This window comes from Poecilia reticulata, chromosome 3 (genome assembly GCF_904066995.2).
Source record: "Poecilia reticulata chromosome 3, P_reticulata-male-v2, whole genome shotgun sequence".
Classification (NCBI taxonomy): Eukaryota; Metazoa; Chordata; class Actinopteri; order Cyprinodontiformes; family Poeciliidae; genus Poecilia; species Poecilia reticulata.
This window is the reverse complement of record NC_088832.1, coordinates 6,956,132-6,978,243: the sequence shown is the minus strand read 5'-3', so window position 1 is coordinate 6,978,243 and position 22,112 is coordinate 6,956,132. Positions and strand designations below refer to the sequence as shown.

Below are 22,112 nucleotides of genomic sequence, written 5' to 3'. Positions count from 1 at the left end.
TTTTCTTGTTTGATGTGTGTGTGATGTAACTTTTACTTTTTACTTCTTTCTGGGCTGAAGTAGCTAAAGCGTGGGTTCCAATTTGGGACAATTACTGCCACCTGCTGGTCAATAAGAAGCAAAACAAGGGGCTCAAAAGCATGTTCGCAGGAATCCTCCAAGGTAGGAAAAACATTTCTGAAGAAACGTTTGAAGGCTCGAATATGGGGGGAAAAATTAATGGTCAAGACTTCTTACAATTAAGTCGTTTCCACCGAGTTAAGTCGAGGCCACTTTTTTTTCTCTGTCTGTAGAAACGGTAAGCTTAATTAACTTTAACATATTGAAGTACCAGCTTTACAAATGTTATCAAATTAGAGGGGAGGGAAGATGCCTGCTTCCCTATCTTGTTGGTTTAACCCTCACTCCCTGAATTTAAAATGATATATAAAAATGTCTTGCTTTTAAGCAGAGGATTAATCAGGTAGATTGATGGGTGTGAGGAAAAATTAGCATGTGTTTCAAGTCATTTTCTAGTCTGTAGCATATGAGTTTTTTTATTAATGGTATAACCGCTTAAACAGCCCCACATCATGACTGGCACTTAACCACTAGATCCATACTTCCCATTAAGCTTAGGGAAGTGTGCACGTTTGATTTCTGCTGGGTGAACGTGACGCAGGGGCAGAGTCACGATCCAGGTACGGAGGCCTCAGTCCTCGATGCGGCAGCCAGAGGTTGGAGGTCAAAAGGCCACTGTAGTCGAAAAAATCCTTTAAAAAAACAGAACTTCCAACAAAAATGTGTGTTATTCACACTCCGACCACTAGATGGCAGCAATGTGGTCCCGATATGACCCTCTTCTGCTGCAGGAACAAAGATTTAAAGCAACTTGGTGACAATGACTTTACAAGGGGCTTAAAGGAATATATATTTACCAGTATGACAGTATTTCATAGTACATGACAGTATTTACTAGTTTTAACATTAATACTTTGTTTCTATTGTATGCAAAAACAACAAATTTCGTATTTGAGATCCACAGGTAAAACTAACATTGCACTTCCCCACAGTGAGGCTGTGGAGGTGTTTCTTCTTCAGGGTCAATTACACAAGTGGTGACAAAATGGTTGAGACTGAGGTGAAGACTCACCAGGCCCACAGCTAAAATGGAATGGTTTCAGATCAAAGCTTGTGTATGTGTTGAAATGCCCTGGTCAAAATAAGACTTAATGTTATTTTACGGCTGCTCTCCGTCCAGCTGACTTTAGCTGCAGCTATTCTATGTACCAAGTAAGAAATGCAGCGACACAGAGCATCGAGTCTGATCAGCTTTTATTCCCTTGTAAATAGAATATCGATAAAAACACACCTTAAAAATAACAAATCAAGGTTTATTGAACAGATGAAAAAGTAACAAAAGGCATATGTAGATTTTCTACATAGCAATTACACAACAGTCTACTCGTCCAAAAAAGGCACTAAATCTTGAAATAGAAATGAACAAGGGGATTTTTAAAAAAAACAACTAATAAAAAAAACTGATCTAACATCCATCCAGTTGAGGTTTGATATTTTTGTTTTACAGAGATGTGTTGAAAAGCTTATTGCCAGACCGATGGAGATTACCATCGTTTTTTTCTAAAACTGCTAGAAGAAGTGTAGCGTTTCCAGTCCCTGGCTAATGGGATGAGAAGATTTAAGGCTGGAGAGTACACAGTAAATGACAACCGCATGAAAGATGTACATGTAGAAAACTGTTTTCATCTGAAGAATATTCAGAAACAAACATGATTGAAGGCAGATGTTGACCTGCAGTTGTACAAATGAGGAAAAAAAAAAGAAAGGAGACTCGACAAACATCAATACAGATCAGACAGAACTGGAAGAGCAAAAACCTCTGGAAGTGGGTTTTCTTTTCACAACAACTCAGTGATTACATCACGTTCTGGCACAAAACGGTCATCAGGACACAGAACCTAAATCAACACAATGAAAACGGATTGAGGCTGAAAATAGGAAACCGATGGGGAAGGGGGAGGGGGGGTTAGCTTATTTTAAATACTGGCAAACAAATCAGTAATTTGTCTATTTCTGCAACACAATGTGTTCTGAATGAACAATCCACTCGTTTGTTTTTTTTAACACGAAAGATCCAATAACCTAAAACCAGTTTGCTCAGATCCCTTTCATGTCGTCCCCTCCTGTTTACAACAGATACAGTACATGTCCTTTACAACTTTAGTTTGAATAATTTCAAAATGGCAACACCAGACCCAGTAAGTCTGCCACATAGGCAGCGAATGAAATGATTCAAATAATCTCATGACAGCAGATTTTATCCTAAACTAACGACTAGCTTCCTTTCACAAAGGTTTCTGCTAAGCAGATTTAAACAAAACAAAAAAATAAGGTTTTTGGTGTAAATAATAAAAAATTATGACAGAGAACTACATAACTGATAATGCCACTAATGCTTATAGCAAAGATGGACAGCTCTGCTGTCATAAAAATGGAAACAATCCAACAATCCATCACCAAAAACACTGAAGATTCGTGTTAAAATCTCCCAAATTAGGAAGGATTTGAACAACTCATTGACTGGAGTAGAACTTCCCTTTACGATCAGTTTATATTTATTGAACCTACTTGGAGAAGCAGTTTCCCCTAACATCACATATCGTTCTTTTTTTTTTATTTTAAAGAACTTCATCACAGTTTTCCGACAGCGAGACCGTTCTCTGATCTGGTTTTTCTTTTAAAAGTCTGAAAAAAGTGGAAGCAGCAGCAGAGTAACGTTTGAGGAGTAGTTTCTGGCTGACGGGGAGTGTCTGAGGTATCCGTGTCAATGTTTAACTCTAAAATAAGAAGTTAACCTTTACATCACTGAAAAACAATGAACTGCTTTGAATGTACAGCCATTATAGAAGTCTGTTTGCTCAAAAACATAATAAAACAGAACAGATGATAGTTGAAATACAAAAACTAAGACTTGCTAAAACTAGAAATGAAGCGATTTCCACTTTACCCTGCTGATTCTGATTTCAACTTATTTGGATTTTTTAAACATTTTTATCTAATAAAAATGTATTGAAGATTCTTTGACAGTGGTCATCATTTTGATTAGACAAAGTAAAGTCATTCTAAAACTATCCATTATTTCTTAAAATTGTTAGCTTCTAATATTTGTCTACTTTTAGCTAAACGCAAAAAGTCCATCAAGGTACAAGTAGTAGGTTGTGTTTAATGATGGGAGTTTTTATTTTTGACGTGTTTTATTGATGATTAGGGTGGAAATAAAAAGTTTTGGGTTTTTTTACTATTGGATCAGCCGATTCGATCTCTGGCTGAATAATCGGTGCATTTCCAGTCAAATTTGCTACTTTTTTCCCAACCCAAACTGACTTACCTCCCAATTTATTATTAAATCGTTAAAGTTCTTAGCTCATTATTTAAAAGTAAGTCACCACTTCAGTTATAAACTAGGACTATATTCTTATAACTTCTAACTCATTGCATAACCACCTCGCATTTTACATCTGTTTTCCTGCTCAAGTTGCCCTTGGTAAAACCCATTTTACTTTCACTTATGAATCCCTTGGTGCAGAGACGATAATGATTCGGGCCAGCTGTATCACACTTTAACCCAAACCAAATGTTTTATCCCAGTGGTGGTGGATGTAGGACTTTTTAAAAAGGTCAGGAACAATTTGGAGCTCCCATAAAAATAAAAATAGGAGCCAAGTAGAAGTCTAGCCCACGTTTAGTATTCTGACCTTTTCATGCCTTTTTTAGCCGACTGCCAAATGATCGGCGCACAGCTGGGTGGGCTTCCCCTTCACTACTACTTTGCTCTGTTAGGTACAGCGCCGAGTTGTTTACCAACCACCACAAAGCGCTCCAGTCACAAAAACAACCTAAGTGAGCATACATCTGTAAGCTATAGCAGTGTTTGGGTGTTTGGAAAGAATCATAAAACGGTCCCCTGTAGCAACCGGGTCATTAAAGCAAAAATGAGCACTGTTTTCATTGCAACTGGAGCTTGAAATTTCCGTTCTTATTGGCAACAAGACTCAATTATTAAAAAAAAAAACAAACTACTTCTCTCTTTTAAAGTTATCTGAGGATCTAGTTATGTAGCAGTGACTCTAAATCAGTAACACTGTTGTTTTTCTCTGCTGGTTTTGTACGTAGTTTTGTGAACGGTTAATAACTTGCTAAAACATCTCGACTTGATTGTTAACCAACCAGTGACCATAACTTCCCCGGCCAGACAGCTCTAGACGTCTAATATTTCTAATGAATAACTATTTCAGAAGGAAACAGCAATTCTGTTAACAGTATTATGTCTTTTTGTTCTTCGTATTGTTGCACTTTTTCATAATGAGCTCACTCCTCATCATTTGTTACAATGATACCACAATAAAATGTTCCCACAACTGTTTGTGCCTTGTTTTGGGCGTGGCTTCCCCCACATCTGCCCTCTGGTGGTCATTAAAAAAATGCAGTTTTAAACTAACTGGTAAGCTGCATATTCAGTAAGAATGGATTCGATGTTAGACAAGAAGCTAAATATACGACAGACTTCCACAATGGCTGTACGTTCAGATATTATATTAAACTTTATTTTTTTATACGTTTTGAAGAGCTGAAGAGCGCTTCTCAGTGTCGTTAATTTGATGGCATTCATCAGTGGAGTAAACCGAGAGAAAGAGAAACTGAGGGAGGTTAGCAACCATTATTTTTCTCTTCCTACTGCTGCTGCTCTATTGTTCACTCAAAGTGATCACTAAAAGTTACAAACAGCTGGGACTCGAAGCACCATCGTATTCAATAAAGTGTCACTAAAACAAAACAAAGAAAAAATAATACAACTAATTTGTGGCAGTATGTGTTTAAAACACATGGCATACCCAGATGAAGCACAGATATACCAAAAAAAAAGAAAAATTAAAGTTAAACAAAAGTAGGAAGATGACGTAATTCACATGATTATTTGACACATCTGATGTGCCGTTTTGATTAGCATGTCTCGGTTGTTTAGAGCCATCCGTAACTATAACACACGTCAAAAATACACCGATAATAAAACTCAATACTTTGGCTAATGTTCCACGCACCTTTCACCAACAACACTCACTCAGGCTGATAGTTCCTCTCGATAGATGCTTATATGTCTATATATTGTTACATAAAGTATACCATATGGGTGTGTGTGTGTGTGTGTGCGCACACACACCTACTTACACGGTTTGTGTACGTTTTCAGCTCGCTTTTTGTTTCTAGCTTCTAAAACGGGCTGAGTCCATCCCGACCGACTCGTCTACGTCGAAGGCAGATCTCACAGTGATCAATCATTCTCGGATACAAAATGAATAAATAATAACCGATCGAACTTGAGAAGTCGCTTTACATGGCTATATTATATACAAACGTTTGTAGTTTTGGCTTTCTTTGAGTCGCAATAAAATCTAAGAAGTGAATACTGAGGTGTTTTTTTTTATATATATCTACTGAATACCACGTTCATAAATATCACTTAAATGTATAGCCTTAAAATACTCTGAGCAGCTGTTTTTAATGCAGATTAAATTCCTATTTAGTTTCTGATGGGCATGTGGAAGCAGTGCATTAAAAAGAGTCTCTCAGATCGGCTGAAGAAAATAAAAAAAATCATTAAGCACTGAATCTGAAGTTAGACTCTAAAATATGAAAGCGATTTTTCTTTCTTTAAAGTCAGTGAAAAAATGTTCAAACTATATTTAGCGTTACATTTTATGCGTTGCCTTGCAAAAGTATTCACATCCCATGATCTTTTTTGCTTTTCATTGTGTTGGTTGACAAATGGCAGAATATTTATGGGGTATTTTACGACCAACACATTTTTGTGTTATGAGCAACTCTGATCGACTTCCCTGTTCCTGGAGAGAAAAAACAAACAAAAACCAGAGCATGACACTGCCACTACCCTGTTCTGATATTGGGAAAAAAAATAAAAATAAAAAATAAGGATATCTGTGATCATGTGCCTCATCCATAAGGGTAGACCTATTCAGTCCAATCTATGCTCTGGACTCAGAGCGACGTCATGAAATACAGGGTTTCCCTCAGTGTATCATAAGCCTGGAGGGTCACCAGGCTTTACTTATACCACCAGATGTAGCATTGTTAATTAATTTATTTATATTTTTTAATGATTGCCTTTATTTAAAGACCTTATAGTTTGTATTTAGGTATTGCATGCATTATATTTTCAAATTTCTTATCAACTATAAACATGTTTTACCTCAAAAACGTGGTGGGATAGCAAGACTTTCTAAGCGCCCCGAGCTCAGCAAGTTTTCTGGGGGAAACCCTGACATAAATATTGGCTAATATTGTTTATCAGCCATAGCAGCATTATTAATATCAGACATCAATATTGGCCCAAATTTTTAAATCGGTGCATTAAAACCCCAATAAAAAAGCATTAAATATAGTGGTTGTAATCTGACAAAACATGAAAAGCTTCAAGGGTTGTGAATATATTGCAAAGACATAGCAAACCAAGATGCCCTTTAAATGTGTCTATATTTTATAGCCATTTTAGCCATTATATATTAAGTTTACTCTGCGGGGTTGAGGGGATTATTCTGCTTCTGCCTCTCTGAAGATAATTACTTTTCATTATCATAAAAACTGCTGCGACCTCAAGCCTGTTCTGTGCCTACACGGATTCATCTGCCAGAAATCTGGCGTGAAAATGCGACGACGATCACCATAAAAGATTCAGTAAAAATAAGAAAAAAAAGAAAAAGAAAAACATGAAGCTCATTTTTATATTCCTATACACTGAGGCTGTTCAGTTGAAATCACAGTGCAAGACCCCTGAAAGCATTTGATTCCCAAGCCAAATACAGCGTAGCCCTGCTGCGAAGGATGCGGTCTTCTACGGAAGCCCGCACACGAGGCTTCATGTCCCGCTGGACGGCCATCCGGGGAAGATTTAAATCAATCTATCTCCAATCGAAAACAACCCAGCAAAGAAATCGCTCGGGACCATTCGGGCCGTTTCCCTGGGAGTGTCGGAGATGGAGGTTTTCCGAGAAGCCGACTTTTCTTTGCAGGATCTGATTTGAGATGCAGGTTTGAATCTCCCACGGATCGCCAGATACGGCTAACGTATAAAGGTTCGTCGTTATCATCATATTACACTATTAACAGCTATACGAGTGTAGCAGAGTAGGTTGGTGGTTGGAGGTAGGGTTGGGAGGTATCTCAGGGTTGGAGTTTTACACAACGTTTGGTCTTTTTGTTCACTTATAACATTCCTATAAAATCTGCTTGCATATAATGGACACCTGTTCTGACAGCTCCAGCGTCTGACGGTTTCCCCCTCCGTCAGTCGTCATCCACGCTTTCCGTCTTGATCTGATTCCCCGCGTCCGCCTGATTGGCCGAGGCCGGGCTGCCGCGACCGGCCGCCGTCTTCTCCGACGTCGCCGGGTTCTGCGGTTCGGAGAGCACGACGTGGAGGCTGGGGTCATCCTGAAGGGATGGGGACGGGGGGGACCAGGACGCGCCCGTCATTCTGGATCCTTCTGCCTGAGAGCCCGCCCCCGACAGGAGGGAGCGGCCGATCAGCGAGGCGCCCCGCTGGCCTCCCCTGGCCAGGGCGGAAAACCAGCTGGGCAGCTGCGGCGGAACCTGATGAAGGGGAAACATTAGGAAGACGGTCAGCAGATGTCAGGATTGTTTGGTTACCAGGGCTGTAACTAACGATTCTTTTACTAAATCAATTAATCGTATCAAACAAAAAGGCATGTTCTGCAGATTTTTCCGCTTAGCCACTTTACAATGTCAGAAGATGCAAATAAGAAAACAATTCAACTCTTTTTTTTAAGAAAAACATTTTATTGCCTAAAATATAACACCGCATTCCTTCGGTGAACACTAGATCATTTGTAGCAAAAGATGCATATGCAGCTACAAAAATATTTGTTACATTAACATGAAAAGCTCAACTTAACACCGATACAGTGTAGTGTTGCTCTGTTTATGATTTTAATAATTGCAAAATGTGCTCAATTTTATTTGATTTTTTTTACAGAATTTGAATCATGCGAAGCTCAAACTGTGCCACTCGAGTTCAAGGTGGAACGTATTTACAAAGATTTCCATTTTTATTTTGAATGCAAAATATGCATATTTTTGTACCGTTTTGGGTTAGTTACTCATCTGTGTGTGTTATTCTTATGACAAATTGCTCATCTATTCTTTTTAAAGAGTCTTTATACTCCAGATAACAATTAATCAACTACTAAATTAGTCGAGGATTAATCATGACTAGTCGTTCAGCCCAACAGTTACCTGGGTGGGAGAGGACAGATCAGCTCGACTGAAGGCAAACTGCCTGGCTGAAGCTCTCTTGTCAAACAGGGACACGTCGCAACCCTGCAACATGCAACAGGTTAATTACACGCTGCATTAAACATGGCGGTGCCGTGGATTGTGCGTGAAGTTAACTCGCTGTGCAGGTTTAGCTCACCTGGTCAGGGAAGTCGTTGCCGTCCACCTCGTCGCCGTTGGACTGGCCTCCTGGACTTTCGACCTCAATGCCATGGCTCTCTAAGATGGCTGCTTCTTCAAAAACACAAACCTTATCATAGCATATCAAAGCTGAACGAGCAGCAAGAGTAAACGGCGGACAGGGAGGGCCGGCTCTAAAAGACCAACCAGGATTTCGAGAATGTTCAGTCAGCTTCTCAAATGTTACACATGCATGTAAGTTGCACAATAGATGATATTTTCCTAACTTTATAGTAGAATTAAGTTAAATACAACCTAAATTGAGATTTTCCAGCTCTGGTTTGTGACTTGAGTGTTTTTCTAGCTTTCAACACCTCCATTCAGTATATAACGAGCTTTAGATGTTAATGGCATGTTTTAAACAACTATTGGATTTAATTGCTTACGTTCACATTTTATAAGGGGCCAGAATTATTTCACAGGTCTGTGGGGAAGGAGGAATGTTTGAGGGGACTAATTGCTTTGGCGTTTGGTCACAGTGTATTAATGCAATGCCCAAAATATACAGCACAGCTCTAAATCATATCTAAACCTGATTTAAGATGAGGTACAAAAATAAAATTGGACATATTTAAGACTTTTTGACACGTGGAGTTAAGATTTTTAAACTTGCGGTTTTTCTAGAATTGCGCTGGTGTTAGTGGCAGTTGTTGCAGGTTTGGACAGTTATCCCCTCTGGTTTTGGATGCTGTGCAGCTGGAAAACCAAAAGGGATAATTGTTGTTGGATTTTTTTTACTACTGGGAGAAGGTGATTAGCTTCTAAAAAGCTTAAATAATACATGAACTATGACCCCAGAACTGAGACGAATTGAAAAGCAGGGTGTTTGATTTCAAGAGGAGCGGCAAAAGCAAATGAGGCGAGTTAGCAGAGCTAGATATTTCATCCAGAACATGATACTGTGGAATATTGTCTATGCTGCCCTGAAATTGAGCTGTTAGCATATCATGATGGTCATGAGGCTGCCATACAGTCTTCAGCCAGAGGCTTCTTCAGATTTGATGCAAGACTGACTGCTACCAGAAACCCTTCCTGCCCACAGCATCACCATCCACAATGACAAACTGAATATACTTAGATGATGAGTTATGTCAATATTTAATCAAATTATATTTTTGAACTGATGTATACATTTGTTCACAGATTTCCATTTTAAAATGGATGAAAGGATTATTAAACATAAGATTTCACACATTTTATTGTCATTTTTAGCACTTTAAAATTTACATGTAAAGTGTGATAGAAATTAAATATATATATAATATTATATGATATAATAATAATATAGGTAACACTTTATTTGAAGGGGGGTGAATAAGACTGACATGACACTGTCATAAACATGACATAACACCTGTCATGACCATGAATAAGCCTTCATGAATATTTATGACTGTTATCATAAAGCGCCATTCGGTAAATTATGACACTTTTAATACAAAGTTGACATTATTCGAAATGTCTTTGTTATGACAACTTGACATTAACCAATAAATCATTACTGATACAAATTTGTTATAAAAGTATTACTGCACTAAAATTAGGTAACTTTATGTTACCTAATTTAGGTTAAATTATAAACAGTAATGATTGTATAATTTTGATTAGCTGACATTTAGACCTGCTCTTGCTCCCCTCTGCTGTCATCTTGCCTTGTAGTTTGTCTATGTGTTTTTTATGTGCATTCTTGTTTTTAGTATTTTTACTAAGTGCATTGTCGTTGTTATTTTGTTTATGTGATTATGTAGCTTTACTTTTATTTCTTTAGGGTGACTTTTACCAACTGTATGAGGACAGTCGGTGTAAAATAGCCTTCTGGCTAACTCTGGTATATGTTATTAACATGCACTGTCTGTAAAATAAATAAATACATTTAAATAAAATTATTAGTATTATTTTAAAAACCTTTAAATAAAAATAGTAAAATCTCAACAGTTGGAAAACTAGATAACATCTAAAATGTAGTGTACTCTAGTATAAATGCATGAGCATCTAATACAAACACAGAAGTAAACATTACCTATGTTGGCACGCCTCTTGATGTCTTTACGCCGATTGGCGAACCAGTTGTAGACCTTGAGAGACGTAACTCTCTCCAAATCAGACAGCTTCTTTCCTGCCACACACACACAGAGACATGTGACCTCTGGACTGCCTGCTTCATTGTCTCCACAATTACAATACAAAGTATGATGCAGGCGAACCATTTGTGGTAAATAAAAGTGGGGAAAATAATACCTGGTTTTTGAATGACAGCATTGCAGGCAGTGGCAATCTCCTCCCTCTTGGCTTCATCGGGATACTGGTTATCACTGAAGTAGCTGTTTATACATAATCACATTCATTACAGGAAAGTTCCTTTTACTGCACCTGTAATCAGTGAACTTTCTCACATGTCAGAGCACAGCCACAGACTTGAATATATAGACACGTTGCATGTTAAAGTTTATTATAGCGGTAAATTTGGCGCTTGCGCACAACGCTGAAGGGCACAAAGACGATTCTTTAACATGCCATCCATAGCTGCGCAGCTGTGGTCGATCTATGCCGTTAACAAAATTAAACCTGGAAATGTAAGTATTATTAATTCAGTGCAGTGTGCCTCAGCAAAGGAAAAAAAAAAGCTGAAAAACCCTTAAACCACTCAAAATCACTCCTATTCTTTGTTTTTCACGCTGTGTCGGCTATACTACACACAGACCTGTTGCCATAGCGACTGACTGACAACACCTCCACAGGATTCAACACCAAAAAACACACAAACATTTCCCACACAAAGAACATTCAGTCCATTATATTATAGGCTCAATGTTTATTTTGCGATTATAGAAGTGATCGTATGAACACCACGGTGGCTGATATTAGCTAATTTAAAGACCTGATGGTCTGTCAGAGAGTCGGTGTGTGGGTCGCCTTTTTTTATTTTACTGAACCAAAAGAAACCGAGTTCTGCAGCACATCTACATGTTAAGGTTGTCAAAGTCAAGCTAGCATAGCTGGCCATAGCTGGTCACTCAAGCCATTTTTTTTATTAAAACTTTTCACTGACCTGTGAAATGTGATACCCTTGCTCCTTGTTATCTAGTTGTTGATATGTTGATAGTTAGTAGCAAAGCACTGCGTCCTTTTTTCTTTTATTTATATAAGCCGTACATTAAGATTAAGCACATTATGGTGACAACTTGACATCTGAAACCAACGGTAGTCATCGGTGGCTAGAAGTTTTGTTGATCTTGAGTGAGTGACTTCACATTGCAACGTGTCTATAGATCCATTGAATATTATTGAAAAGTTAATTTATTGTAGGAACTTCATCACTCAGCGAAACACATTACAGAGTAATTACACACAGATGGAGCTTGATTTATTTCTGTTAATTATGATTTTTTGCTTACAGTTAATAAAGACATGACTTTAAAATTAGAACATTACCAAAAAACGGTTTAATACAGAACTGTAGCCTCAATGAAAATTAAGTTTAATACCTGCTGAATTTGACAATTTTCAATCTGAAAAATGAGCTTCACTGGGTCGCATATTCTAATTTATTGAATATGGCTGTATGTTGATATGGACACTCAAAGTTTCCAACAGGAAGCACAAGCTACTGTAAAATCTTGCTTTTGTTGCCCACCTCTCCATGACAGCCAGACACTCCTTCCTCCAGGTGAATCTGCTGCCCCGTCTCAGCCGGAAGCCCCCGGGGGCCGAGGCGAACGGGGGCGGGGTCTGGTGCCAGTCCATCATATCCTCCAGAGCCAGCGGGGCCGCCCGCATGGCCAGAGTGGCCCCTGTTGTTACGCAGACTGTTAGCTTGCAGAAGTTTAACCTGAACCCACATTAAGGAGGTTCTTATTCACACATGGTTACCGGGGTTCGTCTTCTCCAGCTGGTACCAGCGAAAGAAGGCCCGTTTCTTCTGCTCGCTGAGGTCCGACCCCTGCTGCAGGAGCCAGTGGGAGATCCGGCTCTGACTGATCCCTGGAAAATGACGACTTCGTGTCACTCAGTAGGGCTTGTCAAGTACTTTTGTTTTTTGCTTTTGTTTTACTCTAGTGTTTCGTCGGACCAACACTCACCTGTTACCTGAGCAACCACGGCCTGGGAGATCCGTCTGTTCGCCAGGAAGGACTTGATCTCCTCTTTGATCACGCTGCTGTCCCTCCTACAATACACAGCCACAAAGTACAAAACCTATCTAAATCTACAACATCAGAGGAGAACATTAGTTCACACTTATAGCATGCAGGTAACAGAAACAGTGTGTAAAAACGTGTGTGGGTGTGAGGATGTCTGAAGGTAATGTTGTTTGCTCTGCCTCTAGTTTGAATTCATCTTCACACATTTTCAAATCAATACTACCGAGATGCTGCGGCCCGGCTGCAGACTGCAGATGAGACGCATCAGAGTACACGTGTGTCTGTGTGTGTGTGTGTGTGTGTGTGTGTGTGTGTGTGTGTGTGTGTGTTCGCGTGCGAGTGCACGTACATTTGTGTGTTTGTGATTCAGACTGATATGAGCCTCTGACTGAATGCAGCTTTATCCATCAGGGCTGGGCGATGCAACTTAAAAATAACATCTCAAAAAAATCTTTTTAACCAGATCTGATTTTAATTGATTTTTTTTTTCTCGCTTTCTTTTCTATAAAAAAAAAAAATTCAAGAAGTGGATCTTATTTCAACCACTGCTTTCTGTAAGTATCAGAAAGCGATGCTATGACGGAGTATCAGGGTTAGGCTCTGGATATTAATTAATTATATGATATTAGCAGATTAAGGACACAATTATACAAGTAAAAATGTCTTAAAAGTTGACCTGATTTCAAAGTCCAACAAATAAATAGACTCTGACAAACAAGATGGCTGCCCTGGGCGGCGACATGACTCTGAATTATGGAAACTCAAGGAGTAAATTAGTGGGGGGAAAAAAATCCAGATTTTCTAAAAATGAAATCTTCAACAATCAAGAATTCAATAAAAATCAATAAAATTGATTTATCGCCAAGCCCTAATATACTAATATGAACAGTTCTATACTTTTAGAACTGTTCATCTCTTTCAGACTGCATTTAAAAACTTTGTTTCTATCAAAGACTTTTGGATTTGGTCCTTCTTAGAACAATACCATGTAGACGACTATGTTTGGTTTTCTTTTGATCTGGCTCTTTTTTTATATTGGTTCGTCTTCTCCTAAGTCTGGTCACATCTTACCGCATCAAAAACTCCACTTTATCATCCAGGTCCAAGTCTTCCTCACTGGCCTCAAACCCAAAGCCCGGTGCAGTCACGCTGCCTCCGACCACTGCCAGAGGAAACCGTGGCGGAGAAAGCTTCCCGTTGGCGACGGCACCAAGTCCATTCTGGACAACAACCGGTGAGGCTGTCGGGACCGGCAGAGGCGGGGAGGCGGTGTCCAAGTTGTTGCCAGGTGACAGGGAGAGTCGGTTGTCCGGAAAAACCGTCTGAGTGGAGGCGGAAGTGGTGGACGAAGAGGCAGAGACGGAGTTGGAGGAAGACAAGGAAGACGAGGGCGGCAGGTAGGAAGCTTTGCGGGCCTGCTTGTGGCCATTCTGTCGATCCAGGTGATCGAGAGTGTCCAGGGCGTGGAGAACCTCCACCTGAGTAATGCCGGTCCGTCGGAGCCTCTGGAGGAGATCAATCTGTTCGATGGTGAAGCGAGGCTCCTCACTCTGCTGGAACATCCTGGAAAACATAAAAATTAGAAAGAGTTAAAAGTTGGAGAGCACCAATTGCAGTATTTTGGCCAATCACCAAAGTTTAAAAAGCCTGACCGGCCGATTCAGATATTTTTTGACAACTGTCATATGTTACAAGGTCACAATTACGAATATATTGGCAGTAACATCAGTATCTGCCTATATGAGTAATTTCAACATATCGGTATCAGCCGATATGTTGAAAAAAAAACAGCCGATATCAACAACCCGTATTTATTTCCATCTTGTTGCTGTCTGTTACTTTGAGTTGTTTTTTTCCAAAGGTGTCAAAACGGTGAGGAAATGTATACGATATAGGTAAATATATATATCGGTTATGGGTCATAAAATCAGTATTATCATTACTGGATGTCGATACTGGCTTCATATTGGTAAATGACTGAACTTACTGTATATAGTGATTTTCCAGTCATTTTGACCACTCAAAGCACTTTACACTAGAGTCACATTCACCCATTCACACACACATTTATACACCGATACGCACATTGACATGTGGCAGGAGGAAGCTGGAATCGAACCTACAACCTTCTGATTGCAAGACGATGACTCTACCCACACAGACACGGTAGCCTATTGGTGCAGCCCAAGTCAATATAGACTTTCAATGTTCCATGAAACAATAATAAAAAAAAACTTATTTTAACTGCCCTTGAGGCAATGCTCTCAAATGTACATGAAAAGTTTAGAGTATTTCTGTCCAAACTACTAATTAGCTAAACTGGAAAAAAAAAAAAATCCTTAAAAAAAGAAAACATGCACAATAAATTAACTGCAGACCTGGTTAGGGCCTCTTACCAAAAATAAAATGCACAGAAGTATTTTGCTTTCACAAACTCACAAGCTTTTACAAAATAGATTAAGCCATTAATATAGTATCCTAAGTTTTAGGTTTTCTTGCAGTCCAAAACAAAAGTAGCTAAATGCAGCAGCTTTGTAGCCATTTAAATGTACATAAGATTGGTGAATAAAACCGGTCTCACATTCAAGCATCAGCCAATCGCTGATCACCCAAAAGTATGAAAATTGGGGCCGATCGACTGGCCAACAGATCAACTGGTGCACCCTGAGGTAAAAGGAAAAAAAGGAATTAAGATCCGCTTCCATATTATAGTAAAACTAGTCGAAGCTGATCAGTGCTCCCATCTTCTCATGGCCACCTCCAGCTGAATAATGTTGAGACAACAGCTAACTTCTTAGGCAATTTGGAGCAATCAGTTAAATCTACAAGACTAACACCAGGTATGTCGGTGTGTTGGTTTATACCAGTCAACCATTAAATCCAAATAAACCCAGGAGACTTAAGATGTATTATATTAAGCTGAAAAGTTTCAACTAACAACATACAAGTAGGTACATATCAAGGTATTCCCTTATTGGGTCAGGGCGAAAGAAGTGCTGTATACAAGTGTTGGGTACATAAAGGAGGCTCCTCACTAGCAGGTACCACAGATGGCAGATAAGGCCATCAGTAGCAGAGCATTGTGTCACAAGTAGGGTTATGTGATATATCACTAAGATATATGAAACATTACTATCTCAAAAGACTGGTTGGAATGTATTATTTCTTATTTGTTGACTTTTATATTTGAAGAGTCAGGGAATTGCAGCATATAATGAATCCTTAATGTCTGATGACCTTTACTCACTGTTTTGAGTGGCGGTCAGACACTCCACCGACTGGCTGATGATATTACTGCTTTTGTGATTAGAGATGCCCATGTCAGCAATTTACTGGAGGGCTTGTTATACTATATGTTTTGCAGAAACTGACTTGTGTTGGTTTTATTTCAATTTAACAATAAAAAGTAACCAGAAAAATTCCTTAAGAAAATTTGTACATGAAAACTGGGAGTAGAGATGGACTCAGACCTGAACCTACAGAGACACATAAAGAGCATTTCCAGGAATAAAGGAGTAATGTCTCAGTGAGATCTAGAGAAAATCATCCATATGTTTATCTTTAGTCGCATTGATTACTGCAACAGTGTCTTCACAGATCTGGATAAAAAAAATTTGAAATCTGCAGCTGATCCAGAACGCTGCTACTGGCGTACTGACTAAAATCAGGAAGATGGAGCACATCACCCCAGTTCTGAAGTCCTTCAGCTGCTCCCTGTAGCTTACAGGGTGGATTTTAAAACAATTATGTTAGTTTATAAATCACTGAATGATTTAGCACCAAAAGATCTGTTGTCATATCAGCCTTCCAGACTTGTTTGTATGTTAACCACAATATTTGAGCTTCAAATCCTGTCTTGAACCTCAGGTTACAATCAACAGTCCATGAAAAAATAAAGTTTTTATTTTGAAATGAAAAATCACAATATGATAGTATTAGCAATTTGCTATAGAAAGCAATCAATCTACTTTCCTAAATGTAGGCTTTATGCTCATATTAATGGTATTAACTAACTAACACTGTGTCTCATGCTGACTTGAACTAATATACTATTTTTTGTGAAAATGCTAAAATTGGTTAACCTGCAATTAGCAGGTTAGACAAAAACAGCGATGGTCAGAGTTTATGTAAAAAAAAAATTATGGAACAAAACACAGTACAATACTGGAAGGAAATTTGTTAAATGGTTGAAAACCAGCCCCCAAGACTCAGCCAAGGGTTTACATCTAGCAACCCTAAACATGCAGCCACAGCTGTAGTGGACCGGCTTAGATCCACTACAGCTACTTACAATAGACATTGTAAGTCTATTCATGACTTACAATGTAACAGTCAAAGTCAATCTTTAGTAAAAATTTAAAGTATATGTCCACTCCCTCTGTTCGACCTGACTGAAACACAATATACAGCATGTAATGATTAAAAAACAATCTCAATAACGACTTGAGGAGTGAAGACTGCGCATTAATAAAACAAACCAAAGAATGACTGCTTTAAATTTACATGTCAGCTTCTTAACTGCAGCATTACAAACTAAAACACACACACACACACGCACACACACACAGCAGCTTCTTGAACAGCGCTCTGCAGCTGCTATCCAGATATGAACTGCATTCCTCCAGATTCAATCAGGCTTTTATCTGAGCAGAGACGTTTTCAACCCCAGTAATCATATAACGTTATGCAAATGGCCCCAGTTCTGTATTGTGTTGTGTTCCATGATTTCAAAAGCAAAATGAACCCCGAGTTCGATGCAGCTTCAGCCTGCAAAATGTAAATTCTAATCATTGGTTGTATTTTTGTTGTGCCTTGACTCTTAAAGCATACAGTCACTGAATTAAACTGGGGGGAAAAAAGAAAAGCTGCCCTGATAATAACAACAAAGCCAGTCTGTGCTAGAGGTGGGGCGGGAGGGGGAGGGAGCCGAGTAAGATAAACAGAAATAAGAGATAACGCATCCGTCTTAATGCGTTTCTTTCTGGAGCAAAGAGAGAGACAAGAAACAGGCAACAGAAGAAAATTAAAGTCAGCGGGCAGATCGACGCATATAAAAAGAAATGGAGATAGAGGGTGTGTGTGAGTGAGTGTGTGCGTATGTGTGTGTATGTCTTAGGAAAAATGCCAAGAAAATTTTACATCTCTGGCAGCCAAGCTACATAGTTTCTCTTCCTGCTGCAGAGGATGACTCATGGTATATCAAATCAGACTGAAACAAATAACAGAGAGCTGCAGAATTACAGCAAAATGGGCTTGTGTTGGTAAATTATGTATGAGGGAATATGCGTGTTGTCAATCTGCATTAAATTACTTCCAGGTCTGATTTAAAAGGTGATACGGCCTAACAGATATGCACTAAAAATAGCAGCTGCAACGCCGTGCAAAAGAACTGAGACCTTAGAACCTCTTCGCATTGTGTCGCAGTACAATGGACAAACTTTTACAGATTTTATTGGGTTTTTATGTGCCAGACTGACACAACGCAGTGCATAACTGTGAGGTGGATGGAAAATATGTTATTTTCAAACTTTTTCTTTTATTATTTCATTTTACAAAACAAATCAATATTGCCGTTATGCAAGAGTGATAAGAAGGAAACCATTACTGAAATAAGTCCAGTTCACAGTTTGCCACAAGACATATAAGGGTCACGATAGAAGACAGATTGTCTTAGCCAACATGTAAACACTATCACAAAACAGTGCCACGGTGTAACAAGGTGGTGGCAGTATTATGCTGTGGGGATGCCAGTCAGAGATGATGAGAAGAGGAGCTAACAGAGCTAAAGGCAGGAGAATCCTGTGTCGGGGTGAAAAAGAGTTCAGATTGCAGGGGGAATGTTAAATTTTAACTAGGACAGCGAGTCTGAACATAGAAAGTTACAATGGAGTGGTTTAGATCAAATTATATACATGCATTAGACATGGCCATGTCCAATCTTAAATCTAAGTGTGAATCTGACAAGACATGATAATTCATATTCAACCTAATCTGCAAAAGGTGGTTTTACAGATTATTATTCTGCATGATTAAATAGATCCAAATGCCTGCCACACTTTACAGTCTTTTACATGTAAAAAAATTTAATAAAATCATGTATTTCTTTTCTTACCCTTCACAAGTATGCACTACTTTGTGTTTGTCTATGGTAAAGGACTCAAATAAAACACATTGTGGTTGACATGTGACAAGTTAAAGGAGTACAAATACTTTTGAAAAGTGCTGCAACACTGGAAAGCTGATATTTTTCTAATTATAATCTCTTTTCTCTGGTTTATTCTACCGTATCTACAGCTCATCCGAGATTGATTTTTCAAAAACCACGTGTGGCTTTGTGGCTTGACCGATGTAGATCTGACATTGAGAGAGAGTGTGAGGAACATGTTTAGTCATCTTCCTTTGTGCAGATGTTTCCAGGCTGCATACTATATTTTACCTCAGAAACTTCTCAAGGCGACGGCCTGAAAACGACTGGAAGGCTCAAATGCCAAAGCGTGCGGAGAACGACGGGGTCAATCCTATAATGCTGACAAGACGCTGGTAGCTTCTTATAAAGTGTCTCCAAAGCAGCGTGGGGATTACATGAAAGTGCACGCACTGCCAGAATATTTTGACCCGGCAGCTCAAAACTGCATTTCAAAACGACAAGCGAGATGCTCGTGAGACAAAGCTTTAGTGGTTATTCGAGTTAATGAGGTTGACCTCTGTCTGAGGATTACAAGAATAATCAAGACTAAAATAAAAATAAAATAAATAACTTTGTAGCACCATCTGATAAGTCCTCAGTCACACACACACACACACACACACACACACACACACACACACACACACACACACACACACACACACAAATCTTTCACACTATTCCGACCTCAGGCTTCCTACATACTTTTCCTCTCAAAATTAAGTAGTTTTCCAGACTCAATTTCCCAGCGTGCTTTCCTTTTTATTCCATTTTTAACATAAATGGCTGGATAAATAGATGATGGGTGGAATTAGGGGTGGGCAATAGGGACTTAGAATTTTATCACAATATTTTGTGATACTATTGTAAGAATAAAACTGATAATAAAAAACTATTCATTTTTTAGTCTGCTATATGGCTGTGACTGCAATAGAGCCACAAATATTTTTCTTGAAAAGTTTTCCCATTTGAATAGGCTTCTTCAGGATGCCACTAATCACATTTTTTATGCTCATTTGAAACAGACAGTGGATAAAATAGTAAAAATAAAATTTCTGATAATACTGTCAGTTTTGCGGTGTTTTTTTTTAGATATCGTTAATTTCGATATATCTAGACAACGATAAATCAAAATTCTCATCATGATATTTTTTTATGATAAATGCTCACCGCTGTATGGAATGATGGATAAAATAGAACTTTTAAACAAACGGGATAGGAAACACAAATATTTACCATCCCATACTATATTTTACCATCCTTAATAAGCCCTGGAAAACATTTAAATCTTCATCTTCCAGAGTTTCCCGGAGACTGTGTGGGACATTTGGATCCTGTGTGCTTTTCTCCAAAAATAACTCGATGCCCGCTGAACTCGATCTCTCCACCAAAAGAAGAGTATAAACTTGTTAAACAATAACTGTACAGCAGAGGTTGAACCCAGTGAACTGGCCGTCCAGGCTTCTTACCCAGACGTGGCATGGGGAGCGTGTTCTGCTGCACACATGTGGAAGCAAAGATCGTCTTTACGACCGGACTCGCAGCTGAAACCGCATCAAGAAAAACACCAACCGCTGCTTAAAGTGGCCAGAGGTTACACTGTGGGTGTCTCTAGAAGTTGCGGGGTTTATTATGATCAATTTCATGACCAATTACGTAAAAGTACACTGGGTTACAATCCTTAAGCCTTGCTTAACCATAAACGTCTGCGCAAAAAAAAAAAAAAATGTCCTCGCGCATATATTTTTGTTTAATTACGCATAAAACATGCGTCTGAACGACGTTATTAGCATTTACCAATGGTTAGAAAAAGTTGACTTTGCGTTAGGCTACCGATAAACTGTATATATACCGATAATAAGTCAAAATGTCCCGTTTTATTCAGCTGAAACCGTATAGGAGGCGTGAAACTAACCAGCCGAGGAAAACCCCGCGGCTCTGGGGATTTTTAAGGAGTTTGCAGTTATCACCTTACTGGGAGAGAGAGAAAAAAAGGGGAAATACATCGGGGCTAGCAGCCGCAGCTGGAGCGTTTGAAGACAGCAGTTGTTAGAGCTGAAACACTCACCTTATTCCAGTCCGAGAGCCTCCACAGATGTTAGTTTGATCATATATCTGCCGCCTCGGAGCGCAGAGACTCGGGGACTGTCACAGTTTTCCCAAAATGTCTCCCCCCTGCTTCTAATTGGGTTTCAATCCGCCGTCAGACAGATTCGCCTTTTGTCCGGCAGACAGACGCCATATTGACACTGTGACGCGAGGGCCGACGGGAGTGGTAGTTCAAAGGGTTTACTGTACAAGAAGTCCATACAGCGGGTAGTTTATTATGGGCAAGGTGATCAGTATATTGAGTATAGATATCTGTTTTTTCCCCCTCAAGAATTAAAGTATGCAAAGTAAATATATTTCACCGAGTTATCACTTAGTTAACTTCAGTAAAGCTATACCTGCATAGTATTTGGAAAACACATAACTGAGATACTACTATTAAATACCGACTGACATACCGACTGACATACTTTATTGCAATAAAGTAAGATGATCTGTCTGCGTCTTCTCTAATTATCTTTTTATTCAATGTCCCACCATTTGCAAGTTAATAAATTATTTAATTGCCCTTACATCAAATCCATCCAGTTGATATATTGGCATGAAGCAAGCATCAATACATCACACTTCAAAAATAATCTACTGCATCAATGATATTAGAAGCAATGACTGCAATATAGTGTGTCGCACTATATTGCAAAACACTATACTGTGTCACATAATATAGTGCATGTCTATATTGTGACAATGTAGTGTATATCTTTTTTGTAAGACATACAAAAACTGAATACGTTTTTTTTTTTTTTGTGGTAACATGCCCGTATAAAAGATCTCAATACACTTCCTTCAAAATCAACTTAATGACAAAAAGAGTAAGTACACAGGAAATGGTGTAATTTGAAAGTAATTCAGCACAGATTTGTTAATCGTTTGTTTTTAAAGGAACCTAGCACATTTAAAATAGACTCGCTGCAGGAAAGGATACAGTGGATGTAGAGCGTGAAACCTCACCGACAGAACCATCTGCCAACTCCATCGCCCAGTTTGTCTGGCATTCTAATTATTGCAGTAAAGTCAGATGATCTGTCTGCGTTTCATTACCGTCTCCTTAACTGGGTGGTTACCCATTTTGACTGGGACTCTCGTGAAAAAGAGAGCTGAACTCTTCTGTGTCTTCTGTTGCACCAGCT

The 22,112-nt window shown here is 38.9% G+C and overlaps 1 protein-coding gene across 3 annotated transcripts; it reads right to left on the bottom strand.

Annotated features, from left to right (window-relative positions):
• Positions 1-1,297: 1,297 nt before the first annotated feature.
• On the bottom strand, positions 1,298-21,149 carry LOC103462195 (homeobox-containing protein 1-like). 3 transcript variants are annotated; one of them, XM_008404837.3, is made up of 10 exons: positions 20,942-21,149; positions 13,758-14,249; positions 12,627-12,712; positions 12,418-12,528; positions 12,182-12,338; positions 10,786-10,868; positions 10,568-10,663; positions 8,507-8,601; positions 8,329-8,412; positions 1,298-7,665 (listed from the first exon to the last, which is right to left on the bottom strand). In XM_008404837.3, exons 2-10 carry the CDS (start codon positions 14,246-14,248, stop codon positions 7,360-7,362), a joined length of 1,509 nt encoding a protein of 502 aa, XP_008403059.1. In that variant the 5' UTR covers position 14,249; positions 20,942-21,149; the 3' UTR covers positions 1,298-7,359. The 3 variants fall into 3 exon arrangements, with proteins under 3 accessions (XP_008403059.1, XP_008403061.1, XP_008403062.1); XM_008404839.3 differs by having other exon boundaries at positions 8,507-8,598; XM_008404840.3 differs by having other exon boundaries at positions 8,507-8,595.
• Positions 21,150-22,112: the final 963 nt, after the last annotated feature.

What these genes read in the sequence shown, in the direction of transcription:
- LOC103462195 (XM_008404837.3), bottom strand. Translation starts at nt 14,248, where the DNA reads ATGTTCCAGCAGAGTGAGGAGCCTCGCTTCACCATCGAACAGATTGAT. An exon ending in GCTGGAGAAGACGAACCCCG is followed by an intron (nt 12,339 to 12,417) that starts GTAACCATGTGT and finishes GCGTAACAACAG; the next exon opens with GGGCCACTCTGGCCATGCGG. An exon ending in TGCTGTCATTCAAAAACCAG is followed by an intron (nt 10,664 to 10,785) that starts GTATTATTTTCC and finishes TGTGTGTGGCAG; the next exon opens with GAAAGAAGCTGTCTGATTTG.